The sequence below is a fragment of the Gymnoscopelus microlampas genome (assembly GCF_963454915.1).
Source record: "Gymnoscopelus microlampas genome assembly, chromosome: 23".
Lineage (NCBI taxonomy): Eukaryota > Metazoa > Chordata > Actinopteri > Myctophiformes > Myctophidae > Gymnoscopelus > Gymnoscopelus microlampas.
In genome coordinates, this window is record NC_139960.1 from 11,929,200 (window position 1) to 11,946,448 (window position 17,249).

At 40.8% G+C, this 17,249-nt stretch overlaps 1 protein-coding gene across 1 annotated transcript in view; it reads right to left on the minus strand.

Annotated features, from left to right (window-relative positions):
• Positions 1 to 17,249, minus strand: part of lrmp (lymphoid-restricted membrane protein) — a gene marked incomplete at its 5' end in the record, with an annotated part of 66,444 nt that overhangs the window by 22,983 nt on the left and 26,212 nt on the right. Inside the window, 2 exons of the mRNA XM_084050099.1 lie at positions 8,709 to 8,802; positions 10,522 to 10,675. Coding sequence (XP_083906225.1) covers positions 8,709 to 8,802; positions 10,522 to 10,675 — 248 coding nt within the window. The remainder of the gene's footprint in view (positions 1 to 8,708; positions 8,803 to 10,521; positions 10,676 to 17,249) is intronic.

Consider the following 17,249-nt stretch of genomic DNA (forward strand, 5'->3'; position numbering starts at 1 on the left):
AAGGAAAAAAACTCTGACCTGCATTTTTGCTAAACACATTTTTTATATACGTACAAACATCACGCAATCGGTACACATTATCTCTATAGTCATATGAAAAAAATGGCATCTAGAGTTTGCAGGTGTGGCTCGTTTTGAACAAAAAAATAGTTCACATAACAGTGTGTAATGGTGAGATTGTTTGACTTAGCTCAGTATAGTAAAATTAATTAAAAGGCCGAATGTGATCCCTTCACTTTTAAAAGTTACTGTAATGTGAAATGAACCACCGCTCATCCGTTAACTAAAAGCTTAGATGAGGTGCTAGAGCTGAATAATAACAACAAAACAGCATGCCTGAAGAAGGTCACTTGAACGAAAGCTTGTATTCAAAATAATTAAAGGTCTGTATTCTGAATAAAGTATGTCTAAAGTATGATGTCTCAAAGAAATGTCTATGGACAGTTACACCTTTTTTATTATTACAATATCCACAATGTGTTTCTAATAATTCTACTTATTATGGATATACCATTTTAATGATAACTATCTGTGTGTGAGACAGATCTAAGTGCTTGAGCGAGGGAAAGCTTAAGGTCAAGACTGATACAAAGGGTTACTTTCCATGTGCAAGCCAAACACCACCGTAAAATCCTGTGTGTTAATTTAACTCTGAGTTACAGTACAGACCCAAAAGAGTCCATTTGTTCACTCCGAGTTAAATTAACATAGATTATTTTACAGTGTACGTACGTCAATGATTGATTTGAATGCAACCAAATGACTCCTGAAAGACACTCCTTATAATTTACAGCAGGCACCACAGCTTTGCCTCTTAACCCATTCAATGCGGGAACACATCTGTGTCATTTTAAAGCATTCATGGTATAACCATTATTTTATACTTTGGCTATTCAAAAATAGCTGACCTACAAGCTCACAGCGCAGAGCTTGTAGATCTGCTATTTTTTGAAAAATCGTGCAAATTTGTGCAAATCGTTGAATATCATTTTTTTAAAAAGCGAACATTCTTAACTCAAATCTTTGCTTCTGGGCGGTCCCTGGAACAACATATTTTGAGATGGGGGGTCCGCAGCCAAATACATATCATTTTGGGGGTCCTTGACATGAAAACGTTTGAGAACCACTCATAATATAGCAACATACGTTGTCTGCATACGTAAATCTGTATAAATTGATAAAAGAAATTAAATAAATAGCAGATCTACAAGCTCATAGCGCGGCACTCTGTGCCGCGCTATGAGCTTGTATATCTGCCATTTTCAAATAGCCAAAGAAATCTAAAATGACAGATGCGTCCCTGGACTGAATGGGTTAATCTGCATTTATCATAAGGATGCATTTTTCTTCATCTGACCAGCAAGCTGTTCAACAGAACAGTTTGTCTAGAACATTGGTTCTCAAAGTGGGGTCCGAGGACCCCCAGGGGTACTTGAGAGGGTTCCAGGGGGTCCCCAGCTAAATGATGGACAGGGACCAAATGGACCCTTATTGGTCCGTAACTCTGAGAGTGTAAAAATGGAACCAAATGGACCCTAACGGGTCCATTTGGTTCCATTTGTACACTCTCAGAGTTAAATTAACATTGATTTTACAATGTGAATTGGGGTCCCAGAGACATACATGCCATTAAATGGGGGTCCGTAGCCTAATGCATGTCAAACTGGGGGTCCTTGAAATTAAAATGGTTGAAATCACTGCTAGAGAGCCGTAAAAATCTTCTATTATGGGGGTCCCTGGCTTATCTTTTCAAATGGGGGTCCGCGGGCTAATAAGTGTTTATTTGGGGGTCCTTGGCACGAAAACGTTTGAGAACCACTGGTCTAGAAGACTAGGAACACGGCCATGTGTTTATCCGTGGCCATAAGGCCGTGGACAACTTTCTCTTGGCTCTCACCAAACTATTTCTCACTAAGGTGGCAGTCTGCTGAGGCAAACAGCCAGGGGCGGAGCTATAGTAGGTCTCAACTAGGTCAGTGGCTTAGCCCCCAGGGCCAAGGGGTGATCAGGAAAAACATTGTGTTTTTTTTTTGGGTGGTCCCTGTTGTTCCGCCCAGAACAGGTTTCACACTTAAGCGATATTTAAAAAAAAATCACTCTAGAGTCTAATCAGCGGCTTGTTGGTGTCACCAGTGGTGGAAAAAGTACTCGCATATTTTACTTAAGTAAAAGTATCAATACTGCAATATAGAAATGCTCTGTAACTCAAGTAAAAGTCCGAAATTCAAAATGTACTTTAGTGAAAGTACAAAAGTATTGGCATCAAAATGTACTTAAAGTAACAAAAGTAAAAGTACTCATTATGCAGAATGTCCCATTTCAAGTTTTCAAAATGTATACAAATCTTTTGAAAATAGCCGATCTCACAATGCGTGGCATCGCGATGCATTGTGAGCTTGTAGATCGGCTATTTTCAAATGGCCTAAATGTATATACAGTAGGGTTTCAGTGGGTAATGTATGTTTTGTAATAATAATCAATCTACAAAGTAACTAAAGTTTTCAAATAATTGTAGTGGAGTAAAAGTAAAATATTTGTCTCTGAGATGTAGTGGAGTAGAAGTAAAAGTATTGGAAATTGGAAATACTCAAGTAAAATACAAATACCTCAAAATTATACTTAAGTACAGTTCTTAAGTACATGTACTTAGATACTTTCCGCCACTGGATGTCACTGTTCAGATTATGATGCAGAAGCCATGAATCTCCAATGACATAATAAACCAAAAAGTATAAAAAGGGGTTTCTGACAACATTTCTCCTATCTGCTCACCAATCAACCACATAACACAAGGGCTCTCCTCCTGGCTTCACCGGTCCTCACACGCAGGGGCGTCACGGCCATTCACTGAGCGTACGACGCTACACCCTCACTCTCACAGATCCCTGATTTCATACCCCCCACTTTTTGAAAAACAAAAATATATATATTGTTTTGATAATAAAATAAAATCGGTAAAATGAGGCAAAAATAAGAATTAAATAACCTAACCCTAACCCCAAAATAAAGTAACCAAAACACAAAAAAAAAAAAAAAATCTGCCCAAAAAACGCAACATTTTGAAAATACAGAATTTGTTTACATTTGAGTTACAAATGTTTTTCACGCTTTTTCAAAAATAGCAGATCTACAAGCTCATAGTGCGGCACTCGGTGCCGCGCTATGAGCTTGTATATCTGCTATTTTTGAATAGCCAAAGTGTAAAGTAAGGTCCACCGAAACTCCATCCCCCCCGCCTTCTGAGAGCCTGTGACGTCCCTGCTCACACGGTTCTCTCCTCTCACCAAAAGTATGTAAAAACCTACAGAAATACTGTATAGGATCACTATCGTGCCTCAAGCAGTATTATCAAGCCCTGAAGTCCCTTTAAGGGATAGATCACCCCAAAACATACTTTTTTTCCTATCGATTAGTCACCCCATGGAGACTTGAATTCATGGATATTTTTTTGTTTTTAGTCGCATTCCTAAGTCAATAATTTGATGATCAGCGGACCGGTAGGCAGCGGTTCTGGTAGGAGACTCAAAGGAGACTCTTTGTGTCTCCTACCGGAACCGCTGCCGGTCGTCAAATTATTGGCTTAGGAATGTGACAAAAACAAAACAATACCCATTAATTCAAGTCTCCATGGGGTGACTAATCGATAGGAAAAAGAGTATGTTTTGGGGTGATCTATCCCTTAACTCTTTGCCTGCCATCGACGAGATTTCTCGTTTTTCTCTGCAATGGCGTTGCATGCCGTCGACGAGAAAAACAAGATTTTGTGTTTTTTTGTGGTTTAATAAACGATCGCGCTGTTCTCAGCAACATCCGTCATCGGGTTCCCTTTTCATTTTAGGGGTGAACTATCCCTTTAAGAAGCATGTAATCCAGGAGATTCAGGTGTCACAACAGCAATAATAAAAGACAGGACAGGAGTTTGGCTACGGCTAAGAGAAGTCAATTTAAGAGTTTTATCAGCTGCAGATTCGAAAAGTAAATAATAAAAGTATGCTTTGGAAAATGTTATGAATTCATGTAAAGTATACATGATTTGAACCCTGCAAAATGTACCCTTCAACTTATTGTTTATGCCATAATGACATCCACAGGCTTTATAGCAAGGGTTAAAATTAGGCCTTACATGTCAAATGTTCAACAAGCATGTTCAAATACTTAACCTTATTTCAGACCATTTTCCAAAGCATACACAGGCTTCTCATGTGCCCACTCCTCTGGTTACCCAGGAGTTTAACTAGTCATATTTGCATATTACCAGTGGTGGAGAGTAACTAAGCACATTTACTCAAGTACTGTACTTAAGTACAATTTTGAGGTACTTTTTACTTTACTGGAGTATTTACAATTTTCAGTACTTTTACTTCTACTCCACTAACATCTCAGAGGCAAATATTGTACTTTTACTCCACTACAATTATTTGAAAACTTTAGTTACTTTGTAGATTTAGATAATTATTACAAAACATACATTAACCACTTCAGCCCTATATACGCGTCGGCCATTTGAAAATAGCCGATCTACAAGCTCACAATGATTGTGAGCTTGTAGATCCACCACTGCATACTACTAGCTTAAGTAACAACAACCCGAATTGGGTTTGAAGACCTGGAACGCATCTGTGTCACTGTAGATTTTTTTGGCTATTCAAAAATAGCAGATCTACAAGCTCATAGCGCGGCACCGAGTGCCGCGCTATGAGCTTGTAGATCTGCTATTTTTGAAAAATCTTGATTTTTTTTTTTTTTTTTTCAAAAAACTTTTTTTTAAGAATCGCCTCAGGTCTTAATGCGTTCAAAACAAAATCAACACGCTTATTTTCACATACCATAGTGAAAAACAAAATCAACACGCTTATTTTCACATACCATAGTGAAGCCTCTGGAGTCGCTTGCTTGGCGAATAAAAGGAACTGTGTCAAGTGCTCCCTGGCTTCTCTATGCTGCCTCTCACTTTCCTTGTGGATTTCACCTGATGATGCATGTCGTTTACATCAAGGATTCTACCCTTAAATCCGGAGGCAGTCTGTGCCGTTTCTGTGTGTACATAATCTTCTGTCACACTTATTTTAGCCACCCTTGCCCCCCCCCCCCCCCCCCCCACTCCACTCAGTTCTATTATTATTGCTTCTGACGTCTCTTTTGTTTTTCCTTTAGACATGACACTTCTGTTCTGAGCGGGTGGTGTCAGTCGCGTTAATCCATCCATGCTGGTTTGTTGTGTTTTGAATGGAGGGAGGGTGTGGCAGTGTGTGTGTGTGTGTGTGGGGGGGGGGGGGGGGGGGAGGGGGGGGGGGCAGCCCCAGGCAAGGGAGAGCTCTTGAAATTTAACCCATTAAAACGGGGGAACGCATCCGTGTAACCACTTCAACCATTATTTTATACTTTGGCTATTCAAAAATAGCAGATCTACAAGTTCGTAGCTATTTTAGAAAAATCGTGAAAATGTGTGCATATCTTTGAATATAGATATAAATATACTTTTTTTTTAAAGCGAACATTTTTGACTCAAAGCTTTGCTGAAATATTTTGAGATGGGGGTCCGCAGCCAAATACATATCATTTTGGGGGTCCTTGACATGAAAAAGTTTGAGAACCACTGATATCATATTATAGCAATATAAGTTCTTTCAAAAAACTGTTAGGATTTAGAAGACATTTGTAGAATCCCCCAGAAGCAAAGATTTGAGTTAAAATGTGTGCGGTTGTAAAAAAATATATGTATTCAAAGATTTGCACACATTTTTAAGATTTTTCAAAAATAGCAGATCTACAAGCTCATTGCACGGCACTCGGTGCCGCGCAATGAGCTTGTATATCTGCTATTTTTCAATAGCCAAAGAAATCCAAAATGTTTTGAAATTTCTATTGGAGGATAAACCCCTAGAGATGCATCGTCTCTAAAAATGACACAGGTGCGTTCCCGGTCTAAATGGGTTAGAGGAGGAGTTCACCCCAAAAATGACTTATTTTCTATCAATTGCACACCCTACAGTATGAAGCCTTGAATCCATGGATTCTTTTTTGTTTTTGTCGCATTCCTAAGCTAATAATTTGATTCCCGTCTCCTACCGGCTAATGTATCCGGTAGGAGACACAAAGTAGATTATTTGTGTCTCCTACCGGAAATACACAGTCATCAAATTATTGTCTTAGGAATGCCACAAAAACAAATCCATGAAATCAAGGCTTCATGGGGTGTGCAATTGATAGAAAATAAGTAATCTTTTGGGTGAACTCCTCCTTTAAGCTCATACGGAAGAAGGAAAATGCCCGCTGTTCCCGCTCTTTTCACCTCCTACAGGTTGCAGAAGAAGAATTCAAGTGAACAAGGTTTTGGCCGGACTTCACACTTGGTTTTATTACGTTAGTAAATGTTTTCATGAATACTTTATGTTTATGTTTTCAAATCGCTAATCGCTCATTTAACCCTCACATTGCTCACTTTGCTAGACTGGGATGGCTCAGGGTAGAGGAGAGAGTACAGCAACTTGCAATGGGCCTGGTCTATAAGATACACTACACCCGTGGTTTTCAACCTTTTTCATACCAAGGACCCCTAAATTGATATTCATTTGGCCGCGGACCCCCATTTGAAAATGTTTTGTGCCAGGGACCCCCAGAAGCAAAGATACCAGTTAAGTTTTCGCTTTAAAAAATATGCATATTCAAAGATATGCACACTTTTTCAAGGTTTTTCAAAAATAGCAGATCTACAAGCTCATAGTCGAGTGCCGCGCTATGAGCTTGTATATCTGCTATTTTTGAATAGCCAAAGCTAAGTGGTTAAAATGATTGTGACGCTATGTTAACTAATTTCGCTGGCGACCCCCTGGTACTCCTTCAAGGACCACTGGTGGTCCCCGGACCACTGGTTGAAAACCACTGCACTACACCACAAAGATACCAATGCACCTGTCAAACTACTTCAAAAAACGTAAATCAAGTCCACGATCACAACACCAGAGGGAGCTCCACTAATCACTTGTAGGTGGCTGCAATTCAAAACTGGCCCCTGCAAAAGTCAAAGCCTAGTCTGACAACAGCAACGACATCCCCAATCAATCCTTTTAGCATGCAGAACATACATCCCCCATCAATCCTTTTAGCATGCAGAACGTACATCAAACCAGAAAAAAGACACAGCAAAAGCATCCCATAGCTCTGGTTTTAAACATAAGCCTGTTACCAGATGCAGTATTATAACACTGTGTAAGGTATACTAGGGCTTAATAGGCTGGCATGACATACAAACATCGACAAAATGTCTGAATATAATGCCTGTAGACCAAAATAAAAATCATCAATTACAGACCTTTTTTCTCCCCTTTAACTATGTTTTGAATTCACACGTGGGATTGTAAACTATGTATTACTATTATCTTCATCGTATTAGCGGACTGATTCTTCTTTGTGTCTGTAATGCTGTAAAAAATAAAACTATAAAAAACAAATGCTTATACTATAAGTTATGGTCCCACACGTGAGGTACAGTACAATAACACACAAACCTGGGCACGGCAAACACTTCAAAGCAACACCTCTGTGAGGCCACACACGCTAAAGTCCTCGGTGTACAGTACTTGCCTCCATCGACATCAACCCGACTCAATGACTCAGTGAAGTTGAGAACAAACCCATCCTGTCACCATGCACCAGCAGACACATGTCACCTGCATAGTGGTGAGGAAACATCAGCCTGCTAACTCTCTGAATGCCTCGCTCTCGTCTTCATTTTCAGACTATGCTACCCACCCCTCTCGTCCGCCCCGTCTGTCTCAACCTCAGGCCCAGCCCCCCTCCGCTGCCAAATGCCCAGGAAGGGGGTCCCACCACACACACACACACACACACACACACACACACACACACACACACACACACACACACACACACACACACACACACACACACACACACACACACACACACACACACACACACACACACACACACACACACACACACACACACACACACACACACACACACACACACACACACACACACCTGAGAGCAGCTCAGACCAACAGAAGAGCTAGAGGTGGAGGGAGTGAGAGTATGTTTAAAAAAAAGAAGAGCAGTGGTGAAAAAAAGTACTTGATTGCTTTACTTAAGTAAAAGTATCAATACTGCAATGTAGAAATACTCTGTTAAAAAGTAAAAGTCCGTAATTAAAAATGGACTCGAGTAGGAGTGCAAAAGCATTGGCATCAAAATGTACTTGAGGTACAAAAAGTAGAACGTACTCGTTATGCAGAATGTCCCATTTCAAGTTTTCAAATGTATAACAACCTTTCGAAAATAGCAGATCTACAAGCTCACAATGCGACGCATTGTGAGCTTGTAGATCGGCTATTTTCAAATGGCTGAAATGTATACAGAGTGGTTAATGTAGGTTTGGTAATAAAAATAAAAATCTACAAAGTAACTAGTAACTAAAGTTTTCAAATAATTGTTGTGGAGTAAAAGCACAATATTTGGATCCGAGATATAGTGGAGTAGAAGTAAAAGTATTGGAAATCGGAAATACTCAAGTTAGAGTACGAGTACCTCAAAATCGTACTTAGAGTACGGTACTTAAGTAAATGTACTTTCCGCCACTGCATTAGAGGAAGTAGAAAGTAGAAGTAGAAAGAGTGAGCCAGAGAGAACAGAGGAAGTTCATGTCCCCCTTCGCAGCGAGAACTACTTCCTCTTTAAGCACTGACCTTGGCAAGACTCATGTCGCGCGTCGTCGTCGAGCTGGGGTCTCCGTCGCCCTCGCCCGCTCCTCCGCACGTTTCGCCGGTCGGCCGGGGGGGGCTGGCAGGGGGGGGTCAAAGAGGTCAAAAGGTAGAGTTAGACGTGGCCCGTTTTGTTGGGCTCTTTATTGTTCTCTCCTTTTGGCTCTTTTTTTCCCCCCAACTCTCGCTCTCTTCCATCTAGCCTGTGCAGGTGCAGTTCGAATGACTGTGACAGCAGCAGATGCACAGAGGGAGGGTGAGAGACCATGAAGCACAGCCCTGGCCCTGTCTAAAAGGTGCATTGTGGGTATGCAAAGTATGGCTGTACAGATACTAATTAGGCTGTGTTGTGTAGGAGGGCAAACACAGACAAACAGAGAGAGAGAGTGAGCTCCCCATTTGACAGGCAAATGTGTCCAGGCAGGGTCACATGGCAGTGACACAGATGACTTGAATTGCAATTCCAACGTGGGCAACGTCAAATCTGACACAGCCACCGTTTCACACAAACAATCATACTATCAACTGATTTTAGTCGATTATGTACAGTACGTAATGTACTAAGCTCGTCAGTATCCAGTGTTGCCAGATTCTGAGAGAGAAACAAGCAACCAGGTCTAGGAAAACCAGCCCAAAAGAAGCGACTATGGGCCACATGTGACACTTACACATATACATCAGCTATCTGAAAATAGCCGATCTACAAGCTCACAACGCGTCGCGATGCGACGCGTTGTGAGCTTGTAGATCTGCTATTTTCGAATAAAATCTTGCGGGGAAATTATAATAAGCAAATCCTGTCCTTTCCTAGAATGCAACTACAGTACCCACTGTGAGACAGCTGAAGGGTTGCCAGGTTGTGTTTTGCATTGTGGGATGGGCCATGGAGGATAGAATCACAAAGAAAGCGACCTGGCTGACGCGCACTATGCAGAGGTTCATTTGACATTTAAACACTTCTACCCTACATCCTCCAATAATTAACCAAAGCTCTGTGTGGTGTGTGGTGTGTGGTGAGCCCAAAATCTCTTCTGCCCGGTTCTCCTTCAGTGCTTTCCCCAAATGTCCGCTGTTTATTGGCGTTTTTATGCCAAAGAATGTCGCCATGGTAACGGCCCCACGAGCTATGGGTTGGCCCCCCACGCTATGGGATGAATGATCAAACTGCGCATGCATCGAATCCACAGACCCCCTCTGCTGCACTGTTGCCGTCTGGCACAAGCACACACAGAGAATGTGCTTTAACGTGTGTGTGTGTGTGTGTGGGGACGCGGTGACGGGGCGCGCGCGTGTGCATGATCGTCATAATCGTCAATCATTTCCATGTTAAAAATGTTAATTCAAAAACTGTGGAAATAGCAGATCTACAAGCTCAAAACGCGTCGCATCGCGACGCGTTTTGAGCTTGTAGATCTGCTATTTCCACTATTTATGTCTAAAGTAATCAAATATGCAAGTTATTTGTCATATATGACCCGTGCAACTTAGAAGCCATGAAAGCCACATTTTTACGTTTTATATATTTTTATGTTCCAAAGTTCAACGACAGAAATAGACAGACAATTACATCACTAATAGCAATTATTCGAGTGACAATTAAATAGTCAAGCAAAATGTCATAATCGTCACAGCCCTGAGTATGTCATCCCCCGATCCAACCCTCGATGCGGCGTACCAAGCAGGGAGACATCGAGTACCATTATTGTCATGTTTGGTTGGTATGACTCACAAAGCCACCAAGCCAGAATACGGATGCATGAGGTTAAGCCAATCAGCCATTCTTATACAGGTACAGTACCTCTCGCTGCTGGTGCTACTGGATCGTACCACCTCAGTTGGTCTGGGAGGGGTGCCCCAGTCAGCCGTTACGGCTTGGTCTTGCTCAGATGTGTTGGACTGGTTCTGCAACGAGCCACCAGAAACGGAATCGGCGGCTGCAAGGCCCTTTACATCTGTTCAGAGAATACAAGCACGCTGATGAGAAGTGGTGGAAACAGTACCTGCATTTTGTACTTAAGTAAAAGTATCAATACTGCAATATAGAAATACTCTGTTAGTAAAAGTCCGGAATTAAAAATTGACTTGAGTAGAACTTGAGTACAAAAGTATTGGTATCAAAATGTACTCTAAAAGTACCAAAAGTAGAAAATACAACTTATGAAGAATGTCCCATTTCAAGTATAAAATTTGTTTGAAAACAGCCGATCTACATGCGTCGCCTTGCGACGCATTGTGAGCTTGTAGACGCCATAACCATATAAGGAGTTCCCAATGCAGCTACGCCCAAATATGGAGTGGGTTGTCTAACCTCAATGTGTGGTCATGGCATAGGGCACAAATAAATCAGTCAGCTCCATATATGGACACAAAAGGGGGCATGCCCATATATGGGCATATACTGATGACATCAGGCATCTCCATGTATGGGCATAAGGACTGACATATACAGGGATCAACAGAGATGGACATATCAGTCGGATCGGATGTGTGACGTAGGTGTGAGGGCCGCGTATCGGCCAGGACCTCTACTTTGTAAAAGGTGCAATAGTACAAACCAGATGGCACATGATGTGCCTATGTTAAAATTAACCATACATGGCTATTCAAATGATAAAACTATGATTCAGTCAAGCATAACATGCTTTTAGTAACTGAAATGGGACATTCACGTGTGAGGAAAACACAGCAGTAGAGTTGACCAAGACTGTCTGAGACAGAGAGAAGAACATTTGAGATAAAGGAGTGATACAGAGAACAGAGAGAGCGGGGGGGGGGGGGTGGAGGTCTTACCGTTGCAGTTTGAGTGGGTGGGTTTAAGAAGCGCATCCGTCTCTTGGCTGACAGATTGCGAGTGGGCGTTCAACAGCACCTCTGCCTCTTCCTGCAACACACACACACACACACACACACACACACACACACACACACACACACACACACACACACACACACACACACACACACACACACACACACACACACACACACACACACACACGCGCACACACACACACACACACACACACACACACACACACACACACACACACACACACACACACACACACACACACACACACACACACACACACACACACACACAGAGTTATTCACTAAAGAAACTTTGTGTTGAGATCAAATAAGCAGTGCATTTAAACCAAACTGGACAAACAGCAAGAACACATGCATTCTATTCTAAACAAATATGATATAAGCCAAATATAATGAACAGGGAGCACATTGCGTCACAGTATTTCTAAATCAAAGGAAATGTGGAAACAAATAGTGTGTGTGTGTGTGTGTGTGTGTGTGTGTGTGTGTGTGTGTGTGTGTGTGTGTGTGTGTGTGTGTGTGTGTGTGTGTGTGTGTGTGTGTGTGTGTGTGTGTGTGTGTGTGTGTGTGTGTGTGTGTGTGTGTGTGTGTGTGTAAAAACATACTGTACACAAAATCCCCAGTGTTAATTTGAAGCTGATTTTGGACAAGAGAGTCTGCTAAATGCCTACACTTTAAAACATTGTAGCTCTGAAGGTGTACAAATGTAACCAAATCGACCCATAAGGGAATATTTGGTTACATTTGTACACCATCTGAGTTACTTACAATTGGATAAATGATCCCTCAGGATCTTAATGTGTATAGATAGGAAATGTGGAAACTAAGACAGCTTTTCAGGAATTTGCCAAAACAAACCACTGTCCCTGAAATGGTTCCATCATGGAGCTTAAATAACAATAAGAACCAAAACGATTAAAATCACCGTGAGGAAATCCTAGCTGAAGAACGACGGCCAACGCCAAAACATCTGGGATTTTCTAAAGCCACCCGTTTACATAAACAACTTGCTGCACATCCTCTTTGAACTAAACTCTCCCAGGTCTGACAGCGGGAAAACATGTTTCCTTTTATACGGCCGTTGTCCAACTAAAAGACATTTATTTAACATAGATTTATAACAGACATTAATATAAAACAAGGCTTTTTTTTTCTGCGAGTGCGGGAGGGAGGGTATTCCCTCACCCTCCCTTCAACAGTAAATCTTTTCACCTATTACCACCACGGCATGACCCCAGGCATTAGTCATCACTGTTGTTCTATATAAGGAAGTGAAGGCAGCAAGGCCACAGCTGCTGCCTGGAGCTGTGAGCGATGACGGGAGCAAATATGTGAACAACTATTTGGTAGGCAAATAATCCGATGAGGAGATGCAGGGGAGGCGTGTGTGTGTGTGTGTGTGTGTGTGTGTGTGTGTGTGTGTGTGTGTGTGTGTGTGTGTGTGTGTGTGTGTGTGTGTGTGTGTGTGTGTGTGTGTGTGTGTGTGTGTGTGTGTGTGTGTGTGTGTGTGTGTGTGTGTGTGTGGTGTGTGGTGTGTGGGTGTGTCTCTCTCTCTCTTTCTATGTGCTTCGAGGTGAGAATGCCAAAGCTTGCGAGTTGGGACTGAGGGATGGACACAAAAACAGTGAGGTAGAGTCACATCAGTGGTGGATAAAGTACTCAAATGTCTTACTTAAGTAAAAGTCTCAATACTGCAAAGTAGAAGTACTCCGTTACAAGTCCCGAATTCAAAATTGACTTGAGTAAAAGTAAAAAAGTATTGATTTAAAAATGTACTTAAAGTACCAAAAGTAAAAGTACTAAAATGTTTGAAAATAGCAGATCTACAAGCTCATTGCACGGCACTCGGTGCTATGAGCGTGCAGATTTTAGCTTGGGGAAATGGATGAAAAATGCCCCCTACAACCACTCTTGGATACCTAGAATCACTTGTGCAGGTCCCCCAGCAGCACCGTTTCACCATAGTGCTATTATATTATTAATTTTCTTGCTATTAATATTGCTCATTTATCTTCCATGAAGGCTAGTTTCCATTGACTCGAATGACATGTGGCTCGTGGCTTGCCTAACCAGATAGCAGCTTAGCAATGGTTGCTAAGCTGGCACTGGAAGATCGCCATCAGGGGCGGGGTTTAGCGAAGGGCCTATTGAGATTGGACATCTAAATAGAGGTTGGCCGTCTACATTTGTCCCTCATAAGTCATTTTTTCCAACACTTTCAAAATACGATTATGAAGCCAAATAGTGTGCCGCTGTCTAAAATACTTTGATGATGCCGACTTCAAAATCAACAGGGATTCAGATATAGACAAATATAGAAATGCAGCAAGGAAGGAAAAGAATCAGAGAGGTTAGGTATTCTGAGTTTAACGCATCTGCGTCCTGTTGTCCACTTGCAGGGGCGTGGCCCAAGGGGACAGAGGTCTTCCTGACACTATGACAGCTTCCTGCGTCTCCTCCCCCGATTCTACACAGGAAGTGTAGAGATGAATTCCACTAAAACCATTAACCCATTAAGACCGGGAAGGAAACACATCTGTGTCATTTCAAGATGTCTTTGGCTATTCAAAAAATAGCAGATATAGATCTGCTATTTTTTGAAAAATTTAGCAAATTTGTGAAAAACTTTGAATATATATGTTTTTTTAAAGCGTTTTTTTAAAACATTTTAACTCAAATCTTTGCTTCTGGGAATTCTACATGTCTTCTAAATAGTTTTTTTGAAAACACTTATGTTGCTATAATATAAGTTATAATATCAGTGGTTCTCAAACTTTTGTCAAGGACCCCCAAAATTATATGTATTTGGCCACGGACCCCAATCTCAAAATATTTGAGTGTGTGTGTGTATATATATATATATATATATTCAAAGATTTGCACACATTTGCATGATTTTTTTTCTCAAAAACAGCAGATCTACAAGCTCATAGCATGGCACTTGGTGTCGCGCTATGAGCTTGTATATCTGCTATTTTTGAATAGACATCTAAAAATGACACACAGATCAGTTCCCCTGTCTTAATGGGTTAAATATCAGTCTTACTGTACATCCTGCACAGTACATGATGAAACATTTTGTGCTATGAAACATTACCGATTTTGGTGCTGGGAACACCAATGTCATTGAGGCGTATGATCCAACAATGTCTAACTGGCATATTGACATTGCATTTGCTTAAAGCTACAACCTTTTAGACCTCCCAGTCCCCTCCCAGTCCCAACAGAGATATAATTGCAACTTTAACAGTTGGGTTTTCGAACCTGGATCTCACACATGAGAAATCAAATTCCTGCTTGGCCAGGGGAGATTGTTTAAAAAATATATATTGATAAAAAAATAAAAAAACATAAGCTGTATTTCAGCTTTAAAGAAAAACTCATCCTCTTCATTTTGCATGCTTCACATGACACATTGGGTCAAAATTGTCAATGTTAAGTTTTACCCAGTCAATTAACTGCTCTTTTTTCAAGTGAGGTATCTGCTTTAGGTAAGGTTGGGAAGGTTTTTCCGAGATCCATTCCCTGAGGGTATTTATACCAGCGAATCAAAACATTTTCAAGTCAGTTTTATTAATATCTCTATATTACCCAATTATATTACCCTAAAGTATGTGGTTCTTGCATTCCAAGTTTAAAAATATCACTCTGAAGAGTTCCAAGGTTGCAATGTTTTTGCAGCGGGTTTTATTTTAGGAAAGCATGGCTTACGGGCGATGGTTACTGACGCAACCGATCTCCCACTTGTTGCAAGGTACCCATTTATCATGCGTGGGCTAAAAGCATAATAATCGAGCTATGCAAGTTGGGCATCTGTGATTCGCTGCATCCCTTTAGGGAAAGAAAACCTTATGAGCTTCAAGATGCTACCCATGTCTGTAACAGTCAACTCCATTATCTAATATTTTAATGATCAACTACTTCAATTATTGATTGCTGATTTTGCTTAACAAAAGTATGTAGTACAAGAGTGATAAGGCAGATTGGCAAGAGTCAGGGAATAACAACAAAGGCAACTCCTTCTCAAACCCACAACAAGCACACACATTACACTAACTCACTGTAGGAGACATTTTCATTAGTTGCTTTTCGTTTTGAAATGCATTTACTTTGTCTTTTAACTGCACACCTTTTTTTGTGCCTAGAATCTTATATGAAAATGGGGGATGTGCTTTTAAGTTTAAAAGTACCATCAGACTGGTTTTACCTGTTCAGGTTCACAGTTCACCTCAGGATCAGGGCAGGCTGCAGAGTCTGTATGAGAGAAACGGAGACATGACCAAGAGGGAGACGGGTGGAGAAAGAGAGAGGGCTTTTAGACTTGGAGCAGGTATAAGTGAAAGAGTAGCTCCTTATTAACCCATTAAGACCGGGACGGCATCTGTGTAACCACTCTAACCATTATTTTGTTCTTTGGCTATTCAAAAATAGCAGATTTACAAGCTCATAGCTATGAGTGTGTAGATCTGCCTTTTTTGAAAAATCTTGAACATTTTTGCACATCTTTGAATATATATATTTTTTAAAGCGAACATGTTTTACTCAAATCTTTGCTTCTGGGGGTCCCTGGAACAACACATTTTGAGATGGGGGTCCGCGGCCAAATGCATAACATTTTGGGGGTCCTTGACATGAAACAGTTTGAGAACCACTGATATTATAGCAACAGAAGTGTTTTAAAAAAACTGCTAGAAGACATTTGTAGAATCCCCCAGAAGCAAAGATTTGAGTTTCAAATCGCTTTGGAAAATATATATTTTAAAAGACTTGCAAAAATGTATGATTTTTCAAAAATAGCAGATCTACAAGCTCATAGGACGGCACTCGGTGCCGCGCTATGAGCTTGTAGATTTGCCGTTTTTGAATGGCCAAAGAAATCTGAAAATGACACATGTGTTCCCGGTCTTAATGGGTTAACAGTGAATATGAGAATGAATACCTGTATATATATATATATATATGGTCTGTCACACTGAGTAGTTGGATGAATATACCTACAATGCATCGACAGTCTATAAGTGAATATAAGTACAGTCTCTCAACAGTTACCCTTAAGGCATCTGTCCAGGTTCTGCAATGTACATCCTAGTAGTTCATGTGCACTTGCACCACCACAGCAGTGTTGATTTTGACAGCAAATTTTGATTTCGTTTTAGTCTTTCTTTTCTTTCTTTTTCCTTTATTTATTCAGGGAAGCCCATTGAGAGCAAGCTCTCTTTTTCAAGGACGCCCTGATAACATACATATAAAATACATATATAATGAGAAACAATAACAAACATTTGAATCACATTACAATGTCACAGATGCAAATAAAAAGTGTTACATGACACTGGTGCAGTCACTATGTAGTGTGTCCTCAAGAAGCACCCTGAATGTCTCTATTGAGACCAATCGCACCAGTTTCAGAGAGTCCTGAAGTTTGTTCCATTTGTGTGGAGCATAATACATGAAAGCAGTCTTTGTTGTCCTTGTTCACTGCCCTTACGTGGACTGGTATATCTAAATTATATATCTAAAGTGTGTTTGTGAACGTGTAGAATGTCCAGTAACCTTTGGTTCCAAAAGCGAGGATAGATATAAAGGACGTTTACCACACAAGGCCTTATAAATAAATAAAATACAACGTTGCTCTCTACGAACTGCGAGAGATGGCCAACCCACTTTATCATATTAAATAGGCTACAGTGATGG